This window comes from Tigriopus californicus, chromosome 10 (assembly GCF_007210705.1).
Source record: "Tigriopus californicus strain San Diego chromosome 10, Tcal_SD_v2.1, whole genome shotgun sequence".
In the NCBI taxonomy this organism is placed as follows: Eukaryota; Metazoa; Arthropoda; class Copepoda; order Harpacticoida; family Harpacticidae; genus Tigriopus; species Tigriopus californicus.
Window position 1 is genome coordinate 9492812 of NC_081449.1, and position 17293 is coordinate 9510104.

At 41.9% G+C, this 17293-nt stretch overlaps 2 protein-coding genes across 2 annotated transcripts in view; both read right to left on the bottom strand.

Moving 5' to 3' along the window:
• The window catches only part of LOC131889533 (dynein axonemal heavy chain 12-like), a 42585-nt gene extending 29960 nt beyond the window's left edge, over positions 1-12625 (bottom strand). The window contains exons 1-22 of the mRNA XM_059238659.1: positions 12232-12625; positions 11872-12153; positions 11632-11751; positions 11530-11559; positions 11325-11458; positions 11080-11245; positions 10396-10664; positions 9502-9593; positions 8464-8615; positions 8165-8340; positions 7854-8085; positions 7407-7783; positions 6506-6788; positions 6193-6393; positions 5881-6064; positions 5457-5812; positions 5257-5387; positions 5020-5188; positions 4690-4931; positions 4212-4598; positions 1224-1622; positions 950-1151 (exon numbers count right to left, since the gene is read on the bottom strand). Coding sequence (XP_059094642.1) covers positions 950-1151; positions 1224-1622; positions 4212-4598; positions 4690-4931; positions 5020-5188; positions 5257-5387; positions 5457-5812; positions 5881-6064; positions 6193-6393; positions 6506-6788; positions 7407-7783; positions 7854-8085; positions 8165-8340; positions 8464-8615; positions 9502-9593; positions 10396-10664; positions 11080-11245; positions 11325-11458; positions 11530-11559; positions 11632-11751; positions 11872-12153; positions 12232-12468 — 4821 coding nt within the window. The 5' untranslated portion in view covers positions 12469-12625. The remainder of the gene's footprint in view (positions 1-949; positions 1152-1223; positions 1623-4211; positions 4599-4689; positions 4932-5019; positions 5189-5256; positions 5388-5456; positions 5813-5880; positions 6065-6192; positions 6394-6505; positions 6789-7406; positions 7784-7853; positions 8086-8164; positions 8341-8463; positions 8616-9501; positions 9594-10395; positions 10665-11079; positions 11246-11324; positions 11459-11529; positions 11560-11631; positions 11752-11871; positions 12154-12231) is intronic.
• Positions 5905-6927, bottom strand: LOC131888581 (uncharacterized). The gene is made up of 2 exons (XM_059237469.1): positions 6506-6927; positions 5905-6393 (listed from the first exon to the last, which is right to left on the bottom strand). Exons 1-2 carry the CDS (start codon positions 6758-6760, stop codon positions 6016-6018), a joined length of 633 nt encoding a protein of 210 aa, XP_059093452.1. The 5' UTR covers positions 6761-6927; the 3' UTR covers positions 5905-6015.
• Positions 12626-17293: the final 4668 nt, after the last annotated feature.

A 17293-nucleotide genomic window follows, 5' to 3' on the forward strand; every position in this document is an offset into this window, starting at 1 on the left:
GCGGCTTCCTTACCTTGCCATTAACTTTGCCCAAGTNTTCTTCATGCTGGCCTTGATATCAGTGCGGGCAACATGCAAAATAAATCTTTGGCATTGTTGCCTGCCAAATTCCCATAGGTCTGACATGTTCTGGTCTAACCAAAGTCTAATATAAGTGAGATTTAAGAAAAAGTTAATAAAACTGATGCTGAATAATGCGGATAAAAGTGACAAAAGCAATCCTCTAACTTGACACATGGTTGATGACAATGCTAAGAATATTCTAAATTAAGATATAGCAGATATTAGGCTTCTATTTCAGATAAACAATATCTCAAAAGGCAAATTTATTGTTTCACTAACAATCAACGAACCAAAAGTGATAGGTATAAATCTAGTTCCTTCTTAAATCTCTGTTAAAATCAGGATTTGATTAGCCCACAGTATGACCGATGAAGTTTGGCAAGCAAACGCCCAAGACAAAAGAAAGACCCCATTTGATGGGATAAAGAGGACCCTAAGCTGTTCATCAAACGAAATGCGTAAAATTGTGTTTTGTGTTGATCTTGTTCTAAGGGTAAGATGTCAAGCATCAGGTTCAATTCCTGGCGCAGGCATTGACCATGTATTAGCCTTCCAACCTTGAGATTGCATGTTTTTGACATTTTGGAATTGCATGATATAGCTCAGAGACAATATTCAGTACGTCTTGCTTGATCGAACTGTTTTGACCGCGTGAAAATACGTGTTAAGCTGAATTTTGCCCTCGATTTGGAAGAATGTGAAGGCATTTACTATTGAAAAACAGATTTTTTTACATTTCGTCCACGGTTGTGACAAAATGTGCCATTTTAAAAAGTTACTTTGGACATTGCCACTACTTTGAACCATAGATTGCAATTATCTGCACCTTTTTTCCTCTCAAAGCCTATGCTTTTTTTACATTTTATCTCTCCGTTCTTGTGATTACCTTGAATTTGTTGTGAAGGAATTGGCTAAAAACTCTGTTTAAGCTATCCATCGAGAGCTCTTGCATACGGAACAGATGGAAACGACTCAGAAGTCGGGCATTCAGTCTTGATTCGTGGGTGGGCTGGTCGTGATCAAACAAGGCGCAAGCCATGAATTTGCTCGATTCCAGGGAACACTTCTCCAATGATATAAAATCGACCCTAAAACAGATTTTCCAGCGGATGCCATTTTGATGCTACAAGAGGACAAGTGGATTCATTTAGAGATTTTACCAAGAGCTTTGATCTTGGATTTGGATGAGCTGTTCATTAAATTGTCTGTATTCTTGACACGAGGTCATATCGTCAATGAACACAACCCCACCCTCCTTTTCCGGTACGTAACGATTCTTGTACCGCTTGATCAGGCGTGAAGACAACCAATTCTGCGTGAATTTAAACGAAACAGAGGTTAAGTGAGGTTTGAAAGTCGCTATTGCAACGAATCGGCTCACCACCAACTCCATGGACGTGGAATTTGTCACCACTCGAAAAGAGTACACGGATGACCCCGTGTCCATGGCGATGCCTTGCAGTTTGGCCTGCATCACGCTTGATTTACCAATGCCGCTGGCTCCCAACAAAAGAAATGGCATGGATGTGTCATTGGTAAGTTGGTGAAGACACTGCAACCTGCTCATGTGGGTAAGAAATAGAAAGTGGGATGATATCAATTTTTTTCTGGACTATTTGGCCTTTTTTAGCCTTAAAAATAGTTTGCTCTTTTTCATCAAAGTGAAACAGCGCACCAATTCTAGCTTGGAGCGAGCTTATTAGAGTATCTGCACAAGTCAGTTGACAAAAAAGATTTTGTCAAAAAATTCTTGCACGGTTCCACTACAAGATCACTACAAGAACCCAAGTTTTCAAGAGATAGTGATTTGTCAAAAAAATCTGCTCTTTTTCCTTCCTATTCTTTGCCCTTTACAGTACTTTTTTTTCGGACTTCATAACCGCTACTGGGAATGGGATCCCCAGCAATTCAAGACGGAAAAAGGTATTAATTTTACTTGATTCCAATTTTACTTAAATACAACTTAAGGGATGCTTACGAGATCAACACCTACATACTCCCTACGAATATATGAGGGCATTGAACAATGATGGAGCCCAAGAAAGAAGAGAGTGGGACTTCATTGTTCTCACTAGCCTGGATTCTTGAGGCTTGAAGGTGCTCTCAAAATACACGTTAAGCCTCTACAGTCATAACAATTGACCCTGAAACCTGGGTTGGGATAAAGCTCTTGATCGCTTTCGAAAACGTACAATATCAGATATCTTTCGTACCTTCTCTGAATACCGTATAGTCCCAATCTTTCGAGCCTCTCACAATACGAGACCTCTCTCATATTCCAATGTTCCTAGTAAAACATCTTTGGACCTGATCGAGCTTTTGCAAACCAGCTGAAGTAATTGGATCCCAAATGGACGAGGCATATTAAAGATGCGGCTGGACAATCGACTTGTACAGAGTTAGCATCGTGAGGCTATCTCTGGACCTAAACGTGCGATATATCCAACCACACATTTGAAAAGCTTTAACAACTTTCAACTGGATATACTCATCGAACTTTCCATTATATTGGAGGACTACACCTAAATCTGTCATAGATGAGACCTGCTCAATATCTTTACCTCCATTATCTACGAGTGGAGTATTTAAAGGAGTTGACCCAAAGGTCATTGAGCGGAATTTCATTCCATTCAAAGCCATGTTACTCAAAGTAACCCAAGAGTAGATTTACTCTTAAGACTACCAGAATCTTGACTGACCATTCCTACCACACACCAATTTTGTAACATCAGCATAAGAAGAGATACTGACTTTACTACTGAGCTTCTGTAGTGAAGCAATGAAGATGATAAAAAGGAGAGAACCTAATATGGAGCCCTAAGGAACACTCGACTTGACATCATGTATGTCACTAAGGGATGCGTCGACCTTAACCAGCTGATTCTTAACAGGAATCAACCTTTTAGCCAATTGAGAACCTTGCTTTGGATCCCAATCTCATGGATTTTGTTAAGTAAAAGGCCTTGATTTACCTTGACAAAGGCCTTGGCAAAGTCGAAATTGGCTTCATCGACCTACTCATGACGCTCTAGTTCCTCAGTGACCTGCTTTACATGTTCAATCAGATGCGTAACCGTGCTAAAATGAGCTCGGAAACCGGGCTGGCAAGGAGGAAGGACTTCATGGGCTACAATAAACTCTTCAAGTTTGAGCTTCGTGATCTCAAACACTTTGGCAGTAGTCGAAGGGGAATAAATCGGCCAATAGTTGTGTAGTGAAACAGCATTCAGCCGAATAGCAATGAGTGTCGATAGACCACTATAAGGCAAAAGAAAGATCCACCCAAACAGTAAGCCTGACTAATGTTAAGGAGCAATTATTAGAAAGATGTCAAGGCCAAGTGTACAAAAGACGACAACGAGGATAAATGAGACAAGTGTGCAAATAACGGCAAAGGTGTCAAGGTCAAGTGTGCGAATTACTATAAAGAAGATTAATGGGTGAAATGTGCAAAGATGTCAAGCCAAGTAGGCTGGAAGCAGATCCGAGGACCTGTCAATAACCTGGTATGTAACAATAACAATAAGGCGAAGATTAATGGCCATATAACTCATATATCTGTCATCATCCAATGCATAAAGAGGTTCCAAGAGGTTTCTTGGTAAACTCTGCCATGAGCATGAAGTAAGTAGCTACTCGACTCCCAACCTGAGAGGACTGTATGTTTGTGTCTCCCTGTACATACTCATCAGAAATAAAGTACCAAGCATCCAGACTTGTACTAGTTCTATTCTTCCCGGGACTTAGGCGGATTACCCAACTCCTATAATCCAAACCACTCCTTAGATCGAGGCCGAGTCGAATCCCTTGTAATATTAACTACTTGGTATCATCACTGGTATTGGTCAACGACAAACCGTATCACTACAGTTGCCAGGGGGCGACTTATCTCCTCCCTTGAAAATTGAAAGTATGGATATCAACATTGGATCGTAAGAGATAAGATCGGATCTAAGATGATTGAGTTTTTTCTCATAGCCTTTCTGACCACAAAGGGTAGTTTTTTTTTTGTTAAACAATGATATTTTGACCCTAATCATTTTTTCGCTTTCATAAAGAAGACAGTATTTTTCATCACTCTCGTAACACACTTCGCAGTATCTTCTGTACTACGTGTCGACTAGATCGAATCTGGATACCTATCTCACCTAACGGATTCAATTGTGGGGATGAATAAACCTTTGGTATCGATGAACTGAACCACGTCCAAGTTCCGCAAGGAATCACTCCAATGTTTCCACTGACCGCGAGCCTTGTACTCAAAACAGAAATCAAAGAGCGATCCCTCATTTGGGGGAATGGCATCGAATTTGTTGTTCAAGATGGCGGGCAAGGGGTGAGCGGCATTTTTTCCATTGATCACATCACGCAGGGCAGAATCAAACTTCAAGCGAGCCTCAGGGTCCAAGACATTGCCGAACGACCAGGTCAAGGCAAAAACCAAGGAGGCTTGAACCCAAGTTTTCAGGTATTTCCGTTCCTTCAAGTGAGCCATGGCCAGATTCAGGGATCGACGAAATATTTGCAAGCATTGCCTGCAAGACGAAAGCAACCAACCCAAGGGTATAATTCATTGCAATAACGGCTGCTAATATGAACAGAAATAAATCAATGGGAAATCAGTACCGGAAGAGTGAAAGATTGACGCAGGGAAGGTCCTTTAGGTGAGTATTCATGAATCGAGTTACGAAAGGCAATAACCAATCAAACAGGTCCTGAATGGTTTCGTCATTGTCTTGTCGCCACTTTTGCTCGGATGAGGCCTCCAGGTGCTTTTCTTGGAACCACTGTTGAAACAACATTTGCCAAGATGAATCCTGGCGCTGAGCCCGGACCAAGAAACAACGATTCAGCAAGGAGGGCGGACACTGATCCCATTCCAAACAAAGAGACAAAGAGAGAGAGCCAGAATGACCACGGCGACGAGAACACCAAGAACAACACGTGCACACTTACGTCCACCATTGATGTCGTTTCAAAGGCTACTCGAATGCCCACGTCTAGAATGAGTTGTTCCCCGTTGAGCAAGGTGAGCTGACGTTCCTCCAGGAGCTGTTCAACATGATCCGTCCAAAACGATTGCAATGGACCGTGGAAAACCACCATACTCTTGTCTTTTGAGGTCCTTCAAAAAGAAATGAGATTAATGATGGAGCTCAGAACACTGAGCATCGTCGCCAATTTCGGTCTTACTTGAGTATCTTTGGTAGATAGCCCTCGTGCCAGATGTTCATGTTGTCATAATGCCCAAAGAGATAATCGTTACTGAAGCAATTCGGATAGACGTGCTCTACTTCCGAAATATTCGATAACTTACAAGCCAGCTAATGGGAAACGTAGGATTAACATTGGAAATGCCCAAAACAATGACAAACAGAGTAAAGAAAGCTCACCTCAAGGATGAGACTTTTACAAGTCATGGAAGGCCCACTCAGGATGATTGCCCGATTGCTCTGCAACATTTCCATGATGATCTCGATTTTTCCGAGCACACTTTCTTTTAAGGTCAACCCAAGCTTTTTGGCCAGTTCAATGATCCTTTCCGAGACATCAGATCTCATCACATGACTCCGACACGTCTCGGGTGATGACCAATCAAAGATATTCTGGATCGTGAAAAGTAAAGCCCGCTCTTGATCCAAACTGCACGTGAATCTTGAATACCGAAAGAAAATAGCTGCCAAATCTTGGGACGACTCAGATCCCGAGGATTTCCACAGTGAGAGCGTTTTCTTCAAATTTTTCAAATCTAAACAGAATGAAGGAAAAAGTTATCACGAACACCATTGGGTATTCGTCGGTTTTCGCCTTACATACCATAATTGAGAACAGTGCCAGGGTATCGCATAGAGTTCACGGCATTTAATAGCGATACAATTTGATGGGTCAGGCGTTGGTCAGATTTTCTCAAAGTTGGCACTTGCAGACCTAAGCCCAAGATGAACTGACGGATCATGACATCGAATTCGGGTTGGACCACGCAAAGAGGTCGGATGAGACGCTATTGAGACAAAGCAATTTGATTTTCCCGCCTAATTCAACCAATGGTTGTTCTTTACCACCCATTTTACTGCCCGATGCGTTTGAACGCTCTGTGTTGCCACAAAACTTTGGAAGCATGCATCTTACCCTAAATGTCTGTGGCATATATTGTCCATTCAACCCAGTCAGATTGCTTGTGAATGTGAAAAAGGCATTGCTCTCCTTGTATCGATGATTGGACTCCAGATGCATCAGATCCCTGGTCAAAGTTGACAGCACGTCCATCCCTACCCTGTCCACGGATTTGAAGCAGAACCAAACCCCCACTGCAATGGCCACGTCTAGATACTACATTTGGTAGAAGCAGAGTTCAAATTAGGGCTTGAATGTTTCACTTCCTCAATCACGGTCTGATGTTGTGAATGGTGGTCTAGGTCTGAGAAGAGGGCTTCCTTCTTACCGTCTGCAACATGTGTAACCCTGTCTCCCGGGTCATAGTTCGAATAAACAAAGGCTGACCCAAAAGAGCAGCTGCATGGCGGATGAGTGTGGTCTTGCCCACGGCGGGCTGGCCCCCAACCAGGGGACTACTCTTGTGGTTGAAGAAATAGAGCAGAGAAAATGTGGAACGATGGAAGGCCTCCGAAGTGAGTGGGAAGACCAAGTCGCCCAAGAATTCGAAGCAGTAGGTGAGTTTCTCGTTCAAAAGCTCCATCCATAGGGAGTCATCCGAGTAATAGTGCCTGAAAAGTCAAACTCGTCAGTGGTCGTGTTGCTCTATCCACATCATTGGTGTGCTGGCATAATCAAGTTACATGTACTGTACGTACGGCTAGACTCGTTGTAGTTTATTGCTGACTAAGGAATGTACGGCAATTGTACCGGGTGTCAAGAAGTGTCAAGAATTGTATGACCAATGTCAAGGATGGAGTCTAGGGAGTATTTGTTGGTGGGCAATCGAATGATTGGGCAATCGATTGATTGATTGATTGATCGTAGCCTACGTGTTAGGCTAGAGATGGTCGAGGATAGCCAACCACAATTGGAAAAGTAAAAAATCTCCTCCACAACAACATCTTTAGCAAAGGCACCAAAAGCAACGACCCAATATGGTAATTACAGTGGTTTTAGCGTAAGAATAAGAGTGAAGTGGTCCTATATCTTTGAGTCGATTGCACGTGGGTAGACAAGATACGTAACAGCTTTGGTTGTTCCCCAGGCTCACTTGCATCACATTTGAAAGAAAGCTGCGTCGTTTAAGAGCCAAAATCCCGTGTTACGCCGATGGGGCGCGGACTTGGACTTGAGGGAGACTAGCTAAGCACTCCATTACACACAGGGGCACGCTCGAAGAGGCTTACCTGATCTTGGTTCGCCACTGGAAGTCATTCTCGCCTCTGGCATTGTGACTTTCGAGCTCAATAACGGACGTGTTCCAAGACATGTTTTGTACCAGCATCGACTGGGCGTTGACCCTATGGGAATGGACAAGATTCGAACTTTGAAGGGCCTGGGCTAGGCCATCAACCTCCTCGCTGATCTGATGCTTCAAAGCTCGGAGAGTCTCTTGGCCTCCCTTGATACTCTCGCTGACCTCGGCCGTTCGCTTAATGGCATTGGCCATGATGACAGATTGGCATGGAAAGGAGCCCAAGTAGTCGGCTGGGACACTCGACCACATCAGATCCAAACATTTCAGGATCGAATTCTTACTTGTCACGCGAAGGATGCGCTCCAACTGCAACCCGTATTCGACGTTAAAGTAAGTAATAGCATATTGAGTCAATTTCGAGGCGGTTTTGACTCACGTGCGACCAGAACTGGTCAATTCGTCCTGGATAGGCCGCTAAATCCAATGGAGTGGTCAAGGTGAGGCTTTCACCCGCCGAGCTCCTCACGCCAAAGATGATGTTCTCTTCGTTTTCAACGAGAGCATAAACCCCGGGAAAGAGGATGGACACCACCTTTTGAGACTCGGTCAAAGCCCGCGACACATTGCAAGTGAGCAAAAGAGTTTGATGGGGGGCTAACAAGCCAAACCTGACATTGAAAACAACAATAACAGCAACCAACAAGGGTGATCTCCGACTTTCAATGCTTAATTAACGGTGTTTCCAACCTGGCAAAGGTCTTCTGCTTCTCCGCACCGAAAGACTGAATGCCTTGTCGAACCTGATCCAATAAGTCGTTGGCTTCGACCAGTTGGTCGAGAACACCCTCAGTTTCTGTGATTTCAATCACATTAGAGTGGCTTGTAAGGAAATGCGTCATAGTTTGGACGTGGTTATTCACATCCTAAGTAAAAGAGTGGGACGGTCATTCAATTACACGTACATAGTACGTACAAACTACGTAGATCCTAGCTAGCATTGGAACACGAGACATCATAAGACACTGAAACTGACGGATCCGATTTACCTGGAACCTTTGAGCCTCTTCTGGGACTAGGCTCTCGATGCCGGGGATGGCAAAAAAATCCGAGAACAGAGCCCATCCACTCTGTAGGGAAGACCATTCTTTTAGAAACACTTGAATTCGTTCCAGCTGAGATTCCCAATTGCAAACTTCGTCTTGAAATGCAAATTATCAAATTGTCATTGGTTGATTATCATCCAAACTATTGGATGGCAATGAGAGCACACCAATCAAGAAGGGTGCTGTACAGGTCCCTATGTACGGACGTGTGGCATAATACAAAGATGAGTCTTATACACAAATTGAAGAAGCTAAGTTGCACGGTCTCTAAAGCTTGTCAAAATATAAAGATATGCGTTTGACAGATGTTCTTTTTACATTTTTGGAAGATTAAAATTCTTCTTTCATCTACATTTAAAAGCTAAGCAAGATACCTGGAACCCCGAACGGGACAAGACCAAATTGTATAATAATATTGTAAAATAAAAATATCCTGATCCAATGAGAAATAATCTCGCAATAAAGATCTAAAAAAAAAAAAAAAATTGAAAGACATTCTTTTGTTTTTGCTAATAAATGAAACTTGATGCACTTCTTCAAGAGGAATGTTTCTAACAAAGTGTAAAGTCTTATTGTTCGAGTTGAAGTTGTTAATGGGCTAGATCTATGTACAATACTTGAGTGGTAGATATTATGAAAGAACCTGTTTTAAAGGCCAAGGTTATTTGTTTTCAACGAAATTAAAAAAAACATTATATTATGCTCATATTATGCTCATGGGAGCATTCGGTGATTTAGTGATTTTATTTTTCGCAACAATATGGTACACCGGACTATTTTGTGATATTTAATCAATTTGGATTGCAACGAAACCCAAATAAGTCACGTGTGACTCACGCTCCTTACCAAAAATAGGGCTGCCGGAATCTGCAATGGAATATTATTTTTAAAGGGATAAAAGACAATGGAAATAAATAGAAGTAACTATTCATGTCAGCAGATGAATCAATCTTCGGTACGCGTCAATGTATCTGAACTCACCTTCGAATGCTTTGAAGTAAGGAGATCCTTTCATACTTTGAGTGACTATCTGATGATCATCCAAACACTGTTGAATTCCCTCCATATGGTCCCTGAAATTCGAAAACAAATACGAGTTTAATTGGAATCGGCTAAAAAAGGTGAAAAAGTTTCTGATTGCTGCAACTGCGAAAGGTGAAATAACGCATAACTAAACTGGCATCCACATCTATCCTTCTTCGTTCTATTCCTCCTCTTATTAGTTTTTCTCTTTTCGTGTTCACTTTTTGTTGGTTTAACTTACTGAAAGTGAACTATAAACTACAAAATGAGTTATTAATTAATGGCCAACTTTAGATCCAAGGGTGGAACAACTGCCCTTGGATAATCTCTCTAGATCCCAGATTATAATCGTAACCGTCAAATGAAATGTAAGGCCAGAAGGAGACTTGCATTCTAAAAGAAATCCTTTTGAAGGTCAAATAATCATAAAAAAAAAATATTCTAAAGGCACGATTTTTTTTTTTACAGAAAAACCATCTTTGTAACGCAAAGACATAAGCCTGTTGAATTGAGAAAATACACTAAAACGACAACACGTAACAAGATTTGCAAAATTTTGAAGTTGAAATCAATCAAATTAATACCCTAATCACGCAGGTTTCTAGATCACATTTGATTACTCTGGGTGCTTTACTTTAGCTATCTTTCAGTGTGAGGAGACCTGGGCTAGAAAAGAAAGTATTTTTATGTATTTGCTCTTCTGTTGCGGGTTCCTTCAATGTACCAGTTATTTCAGCAGGTTTACAAACGCCCGAGGAGGTCTAAAGATATTTCATAAGGAGCACCTTGAATTGTTATTGATTACATTGACATACATTGCCAACGAACGACCCGTTGGATGCAGCTTCTTACTCTGTTGCTTTGGACTTGAGAGGAAATGACATTGCCGACCATTCCTCCTTCATTGTTTTAAGTGAGAGCTCGAGGGCGTGTTCTCGACACGCAGCCACACTGATCAAGTCCAATTTCTCCATGAATGGGTCCAAATTCCAGCGGAGAACCTTTCTCAAAGAGCTGCCCGTGTTGGGGGTGATATCGAAACCAATAATGTCGCTCATTTGAAGCCAATGGCGTTTGCGAATCCCGGGATTGCACAGGCAACGAATGAGGGGGATGTTTTTCTGAAACCGATGAAAAATGTTTCCCAGGCTTGAAATTGGGTAATGCCCCCATGTTGGGTTGATTCATAGCAATGAGAGCTATCCAAGGATGTTGAGTGACAATCGGTGCCTAAGGTAGTGAATGGGCTAAGCTCTCTTCAGCGCGCCTAAGTAGACAACGCGGGTTTTAGACCCAAATTTCAGAGACAAGCTCAAGAACACAGTTTTGTTGAAAAATATAGCTCACTCTTACGAAGAGCAAAACAGTAAGTATTTGCAGTGTCTTGGGCTGTCTTAGCACCAGGAGATGATCAATACATACAATAGCCCCAATACAAAACAAAATGATTGTCGGTCGTGGAATTTGAGACATGATTAACTTCATTGTTAACCATTGTCTTTGTAGGCATGCACTTTGGGGGTCAGATTCGGTTACCCTGAACTCTTTAATTTGCATATTGGTGAGAGCGCAAATTCGCAGGGGCGGAGGCAAATTCATGGGATTAGAATCTTCCAAATTCATTTTCCCATACTTGGAATCTCCGTCCAAGGCTTGCTGTTTGAACTTGGACTTGAACAGCTTTTGCAGATCGTCCATTTCACTAAAAAAGGTCAAAGAAGAGGGTTGGCCTGAATCATGTCGTCAGCTCAGTCCATTGTATCGTTCTAATCAATTCTCACCCTTGAAACTCTTGCGTTTTGTCGTCAATGCTTTGAGCGTTCAATTCCAAAAAGGATCCGTCAGTCCACTTCTTTTGAGCCTTTTGCCATTGGAGAACCGTTCCAAAAAGTCTGGCATACGGACTGATGTTTTGCTAGATATCAGGATCAAAAATTCCAATGAGAATACTTTTGATGGCTACAAGTCCGATTGTTGGATGCTTACTCTCATCTTTCCATCGCCAGCCTCCATGCTCTAAAATGAGATACTGATTCTGGTTAGGGTATCATGTTATGACCTCATTTGTCGCGAAAGCAACTCACTCACGTGGGCGTCTCCCAAGTCATGATAGGTTGATTGTGGAAACTTGAAGAGTGCCTCTTCTTCGTTGACCCAGCACACAGTATCTTCTAGTTGCTTCAATTTGCCTTCAATGGCTCGAACTTCCTGCCAGAAAGTAATCCCCATAACGGGCAGTGGTGAGCACTCTTCCCTCTTCACTTTTCTTTTTCTATTTCAATTTTCCATTTTCCATTTTCAGCATTTTCCATTTTCAGCATTTCTTACTTGAGAGTACTGGTGAATGGACTCGAGCTCACCAAGTTCCTCCAGTTCCTGGACACGTCCCGTGAGTTTATGTACCTCCCTGGCAATCCATTCGGATCTGCGTTGAAGTTCGTCCTCAAATTTGGCCTTGCAATCCTCGACGATTTCGGTGTTTTGCTCGAACACCGGACGAATGTTATGCATCCAAGAGAGAGTTCGAGTATTCAATTGAATATCTTCCTTGGAAAAGATATGTACGTCAATCAAATATAGAAGATGTTTTTTAGAGTTCTCAATGTCCTCCTAAAAAGAGATCAAATGGACTCTGGTCCGTGAACATTTGAACGAGTTTGAAGGCTAACGATTTCCATCCACTCGAACCTCGAGGCTGATCATCTTCTTATTCTTGACGGTAAGCATGAACTCGCCCAATTCGATCATTTCCTTGGTAGACTTGGGAGGCTTCAAGGCAATGTACTTGATATCTTCGAAACTTTGACAAATTCTGAAATCAAATCGACCTCCTACAATACAAGCAAGATCTGCCGGCTTCGGCAACGAGCCCAAACGTGAGTGCTTCTTACGCTTGGTTCTCTCGCCGATAAGTGTCAACCACATTTTGAAGCAGGATCTGCGCTAGTTTCCGGGCTGCCTCGCCCAAACCTTGTCGAATCTGTTCCACAATCCAACCTATGTACAGTAGATGCCATCCGAGTAACTGATTAGTACCGTGGTCGATATTCGAGCACGAGGTTTAAGATGGCTCGTTTTGTATTGAGAGGGTCCTTCAACTCTGGAAGCCTTGTTAAGGATCAATGGATCAAGAAGCTTTCCCCTACCTTACGAAAGAGAAGTAAGCCAGAGAGGCGATTTCCTGTGTTTTCTCCATGGACAGGTTGTATACTTTGAGCTCCTCGCAAATGGCTTCGAATTTCGGACTGGCACACGATGAATTCTAGAATTCTATTCTTGGCTGTTCCGTCAATAAGAAAATTGAACTGACTGACTGAAAAACACAGAAATCCAGAATTTCACACATTTAGCTGCACAGGCTCAAAAAAAGCATTTCTCAATAGTTTCACCCAAGTCATTCGAGTAGACTACCGGCTCTTGTACCATTGATCAAGAAAAAGTATTGAGGCGCTGGATCTGACTTTGGATAAAATCGTCATCCAATGACACCGAAACGAACTCACTTTCCCCCGAGCCCAACCAGCTCTCGATTGTGGGAACTTCGCCGAAGCAGACGACTCATCTACACGGGTAGTTAAGGAACTATTGTTCGTCAAGAGAAGTAGAGTAAGCGTACATGTACACTCATTGAGGTCACCTCTGACAATACGGATTGGATCATTTGCGACACTTCCTGAATGGAGGGAGAAAAGGCGATTTTGGATCCCAAGAGAACCAATTCCATTTCAATGCGAGGGAGTTTGCGCTTGTCGAAAATATGTTTACGTAGGCTTTGACGCTACGCATCAACATGTCTCTGAGCTGAAACCAGAGAGGTACTTGTTATGCATGCATTCCACACATGTATTCGTATGTACGTAGCTATAACCACATCGTGTTAACAGTTGCCAGATTATCATTCCCTACCTGAATTGATAGTAAAGCTGAGGTGCATTGGAAGAACCGTTTCCCAATTTAGGTTTCCGTATGGCCCCATTTCTGGAAAGCGACGTGTCTTTGGAGTGACGGAACACTTGGGTCAGATCTCGATACCATTGGGTCATCAAAGTTTCCTCCGTCTTCTCACATTCACCTTATGATGTTCCCGCAAAACGAGTCGAGATCAATTGTATACCCGCTGAAACAAAGCTCTTTTGTGCTGACATATCGGGCAACGTTTGTCTCCATCTGAATGTATCGGTTTGAGGGGGAGGGTGAAATGGATGAGGGATGTTCATTTACCAGTATGAGTCGCAGGCGGACAATGTCGTCGCATTCAGGTGAATCTTTGCACACTTCCAAAGCATTTCTAAGATGCGGATGAAGTATGTGGAGGTTGCGTAGCATCCAACCCCGAATGCCTTCAAATTCGGCTCTCCAAGTAGGTCGAATACTCAATCTAGGTGTGCAGAATAACAATTGAAAAAAAAGCTTGAGGTTGGGCTCAACTTTATTTCTGTAAAAATCTCATCCAAGTGTGAGAGGCATGAAAATATCCAATATGGAAAACGATTAGCCGCAATCGAGAATTGAAATGTTTTTAAAGACAGGTCGAATATCGTTGAAACTTTTGTCGCCACAGTAATTAGATTAGAGTTGTCAAAAAGGGGCATATCTGAAGGCCAAAAATGCTTTAAAGTAAGCAGAAAATGTAATATAAAATGCACAATAAACACACTTCAAACCCATATTGTTTTATTGTATATTCATTACCAAATATTTTTCATAAACCTAGAAAAAAGAGGGAACAAAATTTATTAAATGAAAATACAGCGGGAAAAATCTCTTTCGAATTTTCTAGGCTACTAGGCCTCTATTTTCTAGGATTTTCACTGCTTTAACAAATTTATAGGTAATACTGTCTTTAAAGAAATTACAGAGGTCATTATTTTAGAGTACCAATTTGAATGTACGTATGATGATGTCATCGCCTTTTGTTACTAGTCGATGCCTCATTTTCAGTTAAATGAAGTCAATAAGAGATAAAAGATAAATCTTCGAGTAAGAAGGTTGCTTTATCCAATTTCAATTGTTTCAAGAAACCAATGGTAACAAAAAAATTGAAAACATCAAGCAAAATTCCAAAACAGTTTTAAAAGCCTCGGAAGCAGGTTTTCATATTTGTTTATGAGCAAAAAACATTCAGTTGAATTGGAGAATGAGCGGCCTCCGAAAATTATGATATAAAGTCTTCCTGCTTGAAGAACGTGATTGAACTGATTTTGAATCCAATTGTGTTGTCTCCGATTCGCTGGAAAGCACTAGTTACGCAGGGTTGTCAAAGAAACTTTAATTATTACTCTAATAATGATTCTAGGTCATTCTGGGGATTTTGAGCTTGAATTGTTTACCTTAGATTGCTCGTAAGGATTGTCTGTTGATTTTGGTCCTCCGATTCCACCTTCAATTTGGATTGATTGGCAATGACCATGGTTCTGACACTCTTACCAAGCGTGTTCACGTAAATCGTTGACACTTCTTCCCATAGCTTCTTCAGTGAATCGGGAAAGTTCCGACGCAGGTCGTTGGGTAATAACTAAAATAGAGCAAGACAAGATCCTAATAGAGGCACTTCTATTCTGGCACTTTTAATTTCACTCCAAGTTGAAACTTCCTGAATATTTGGTCCAGTTCAAGCTTGGTCCTTTGAAAGACAAGTTGCACATGGCTAGCAGGAGTTGTAAATTAGTAGAGAATCTGCTTTCCAATCTGCTGCCCTTGGTTCAAGCCCAGGCCAAACAAGCCTAAGGTTCTTTCGAATATTGAAATAACAATAATGAAATAAACAAAATAAATGAATACGAATGAAATTACACTTACTTCTACCTCAACTTGAAGCTTGGCATTGTGGTAGTTCAACAAATGTATGCATCACTTTTGCCAATCCAGGGCTAAAGTTGCATCAATTGTGAATCTCAACCTTCCGAATCAGCTAAATTAGTAATTTTACGGTCGTAGAGGACTATAGAATTAAAAAAATCTTGCACCCGATTCATTTCCATGCTACGTTCAACAATAATGAAGAAAAATACATAACACAGAAAAAGTCGCCTTGGGGTGAACTGAAGAACCACAGTACAATGGGAACGACGTTTTGAGACCAAAAATCTCATGCTCGTACTCTTCTATTATAGTGGCTCTAAGTCTAACGAGATATTATATGATTCCTTTTTTTTCTTACCGTGGGGAGATGAAACAGTGTAACAAGGCCGGTCGGGCACTCTTAGGCGGCATGGACTTGCTTAATCCGTTACATGTTTTTTTTCCTTTTTTAGCATTACCGTGGTCTCAACCATGACTGTAATCGTTTTGAATCAAAAAGTAAACTCTTTGGCACACTTTTCATCCAAAAAAAGTATATATTACTTGCCTGAAAAAAATATGACCGTCAAGTACGTATAACGTGTTAAATCGACGGAACTGATTATCAGAGTGAGTTTGGTTTTGCCGCTGCAATAGTACGAGCAACAGAGGAGCCGGCCAGTAGATTTAACGACATAAACTTAAAAAGCAGATGTTTGGCTCTTGGGTGAGTAATTGATATTTTTTGAATCAAACGTGTGCCAAAGAGGTTATTTTCTTTGATCAAAACTTGGACATTCATGATTAAGGCCCTGGTCGTGCTAAAAAAGGAAAAAAAATACATGTAAGGGCTCCAGCTTGTCCAAGCCGCCTAAGAGTGCCCGACCGGCCTTGTGACATGTGTTTCATCTCCCCGTGGTAAGTAAAACATGGCATCGTCTAACCCTTAAAGATTATTCCTCATTGCAAAACTTAGATAGATTGCTCTACGTGCAGTGTGTCGTGCTAATGACTTTTTTCTGCATTTAGGTTGATAGCTTTCGGTGTTCACCGCAAGGATTAGTGCAAAAAGCACGTCGGTAAAAACCATGCAAAGGACACAACGCTATTTTAGCGAGTATAGATACCGGGAGATAATAAAACTAATGCGAGATGTTCGACAACACCCTTTGGAATTATCACCTTTCTCACTCGTTGAATAGTGGATGCGGGGAAGCCCTTGGCGGGGACATTTTCCAAGGAAGCCGTGATGTAATCCTCAAACAGCCGTTGATTGTGCGCCAAGGCGAACTTGGTGGTCGGACTGTTGTTCCCTCTTTGATCAGGGAAAAGCATCGAGTGGAATTTCTTGTTCTTCATCCGCCCCATAATCTTCTCACGATTCCGTTCAGATTGAGCCTGACTGTATGGAGAGCAAATTGGGACAAAATTGAACATGATCGACTCTCATCAGACCCTCATCCATCCATGCCATCCATCCATCCACCCAATCAACTCACAGGTCAACTCACTTGATGGCGATTCTACATGCATGCATAAAGCCTGGACTTACGCCAGTTTCTTGACCTGGGTCCGTTTCGAGGAGTAACGCTTGGATTTGAAACTTTCTTGGGATGAAGTCGACACTTTTTTCTGCCAGATTTCAAAAATCCTCCGTTCGTGTTGCTGATTTGGACTTTGACTTCTTGGTGCTTGGCCGAGGACCTTGCATTTCACGGCGACAAAAGACATGATGAAATATACGTACACATTACAAGTCGAATCTAGCAACACACGGCAATAGAGGCAGATTTTTGTCGAAGACTTTCCGTGTGAAATCGATGAGAAAAGAAGGGGACGACTTGTTGGATCAATAGGAAAAATTTGGGTCAGGCATTTTTGACGCGAGCTTGGAACGATTGCCGGTCTATCCACCTTTGAGATTACACACGAACCAAGTGACTTCATTGTATCATCCATAAAGAGAGTG

What these genes read in the sequence shown, in the direction of transcription:
- LOC131888581 (XM_059237469.1), bottom strand. Translation starts at nt 6,760, where the DNA reads ATGGAGCTTTTGAACGAGAAACTCACCTACTGCTTCGAATTCTTGGGC. An exon ending in GGTTACACATGTTGCAGACG is followed by an intron (nt 6,394 to 6,505) that starts GTAAGAAGGAAG and finishes TACCAAATGTAG; the next exon opens with TATCTAGACGTGGCCATTGC.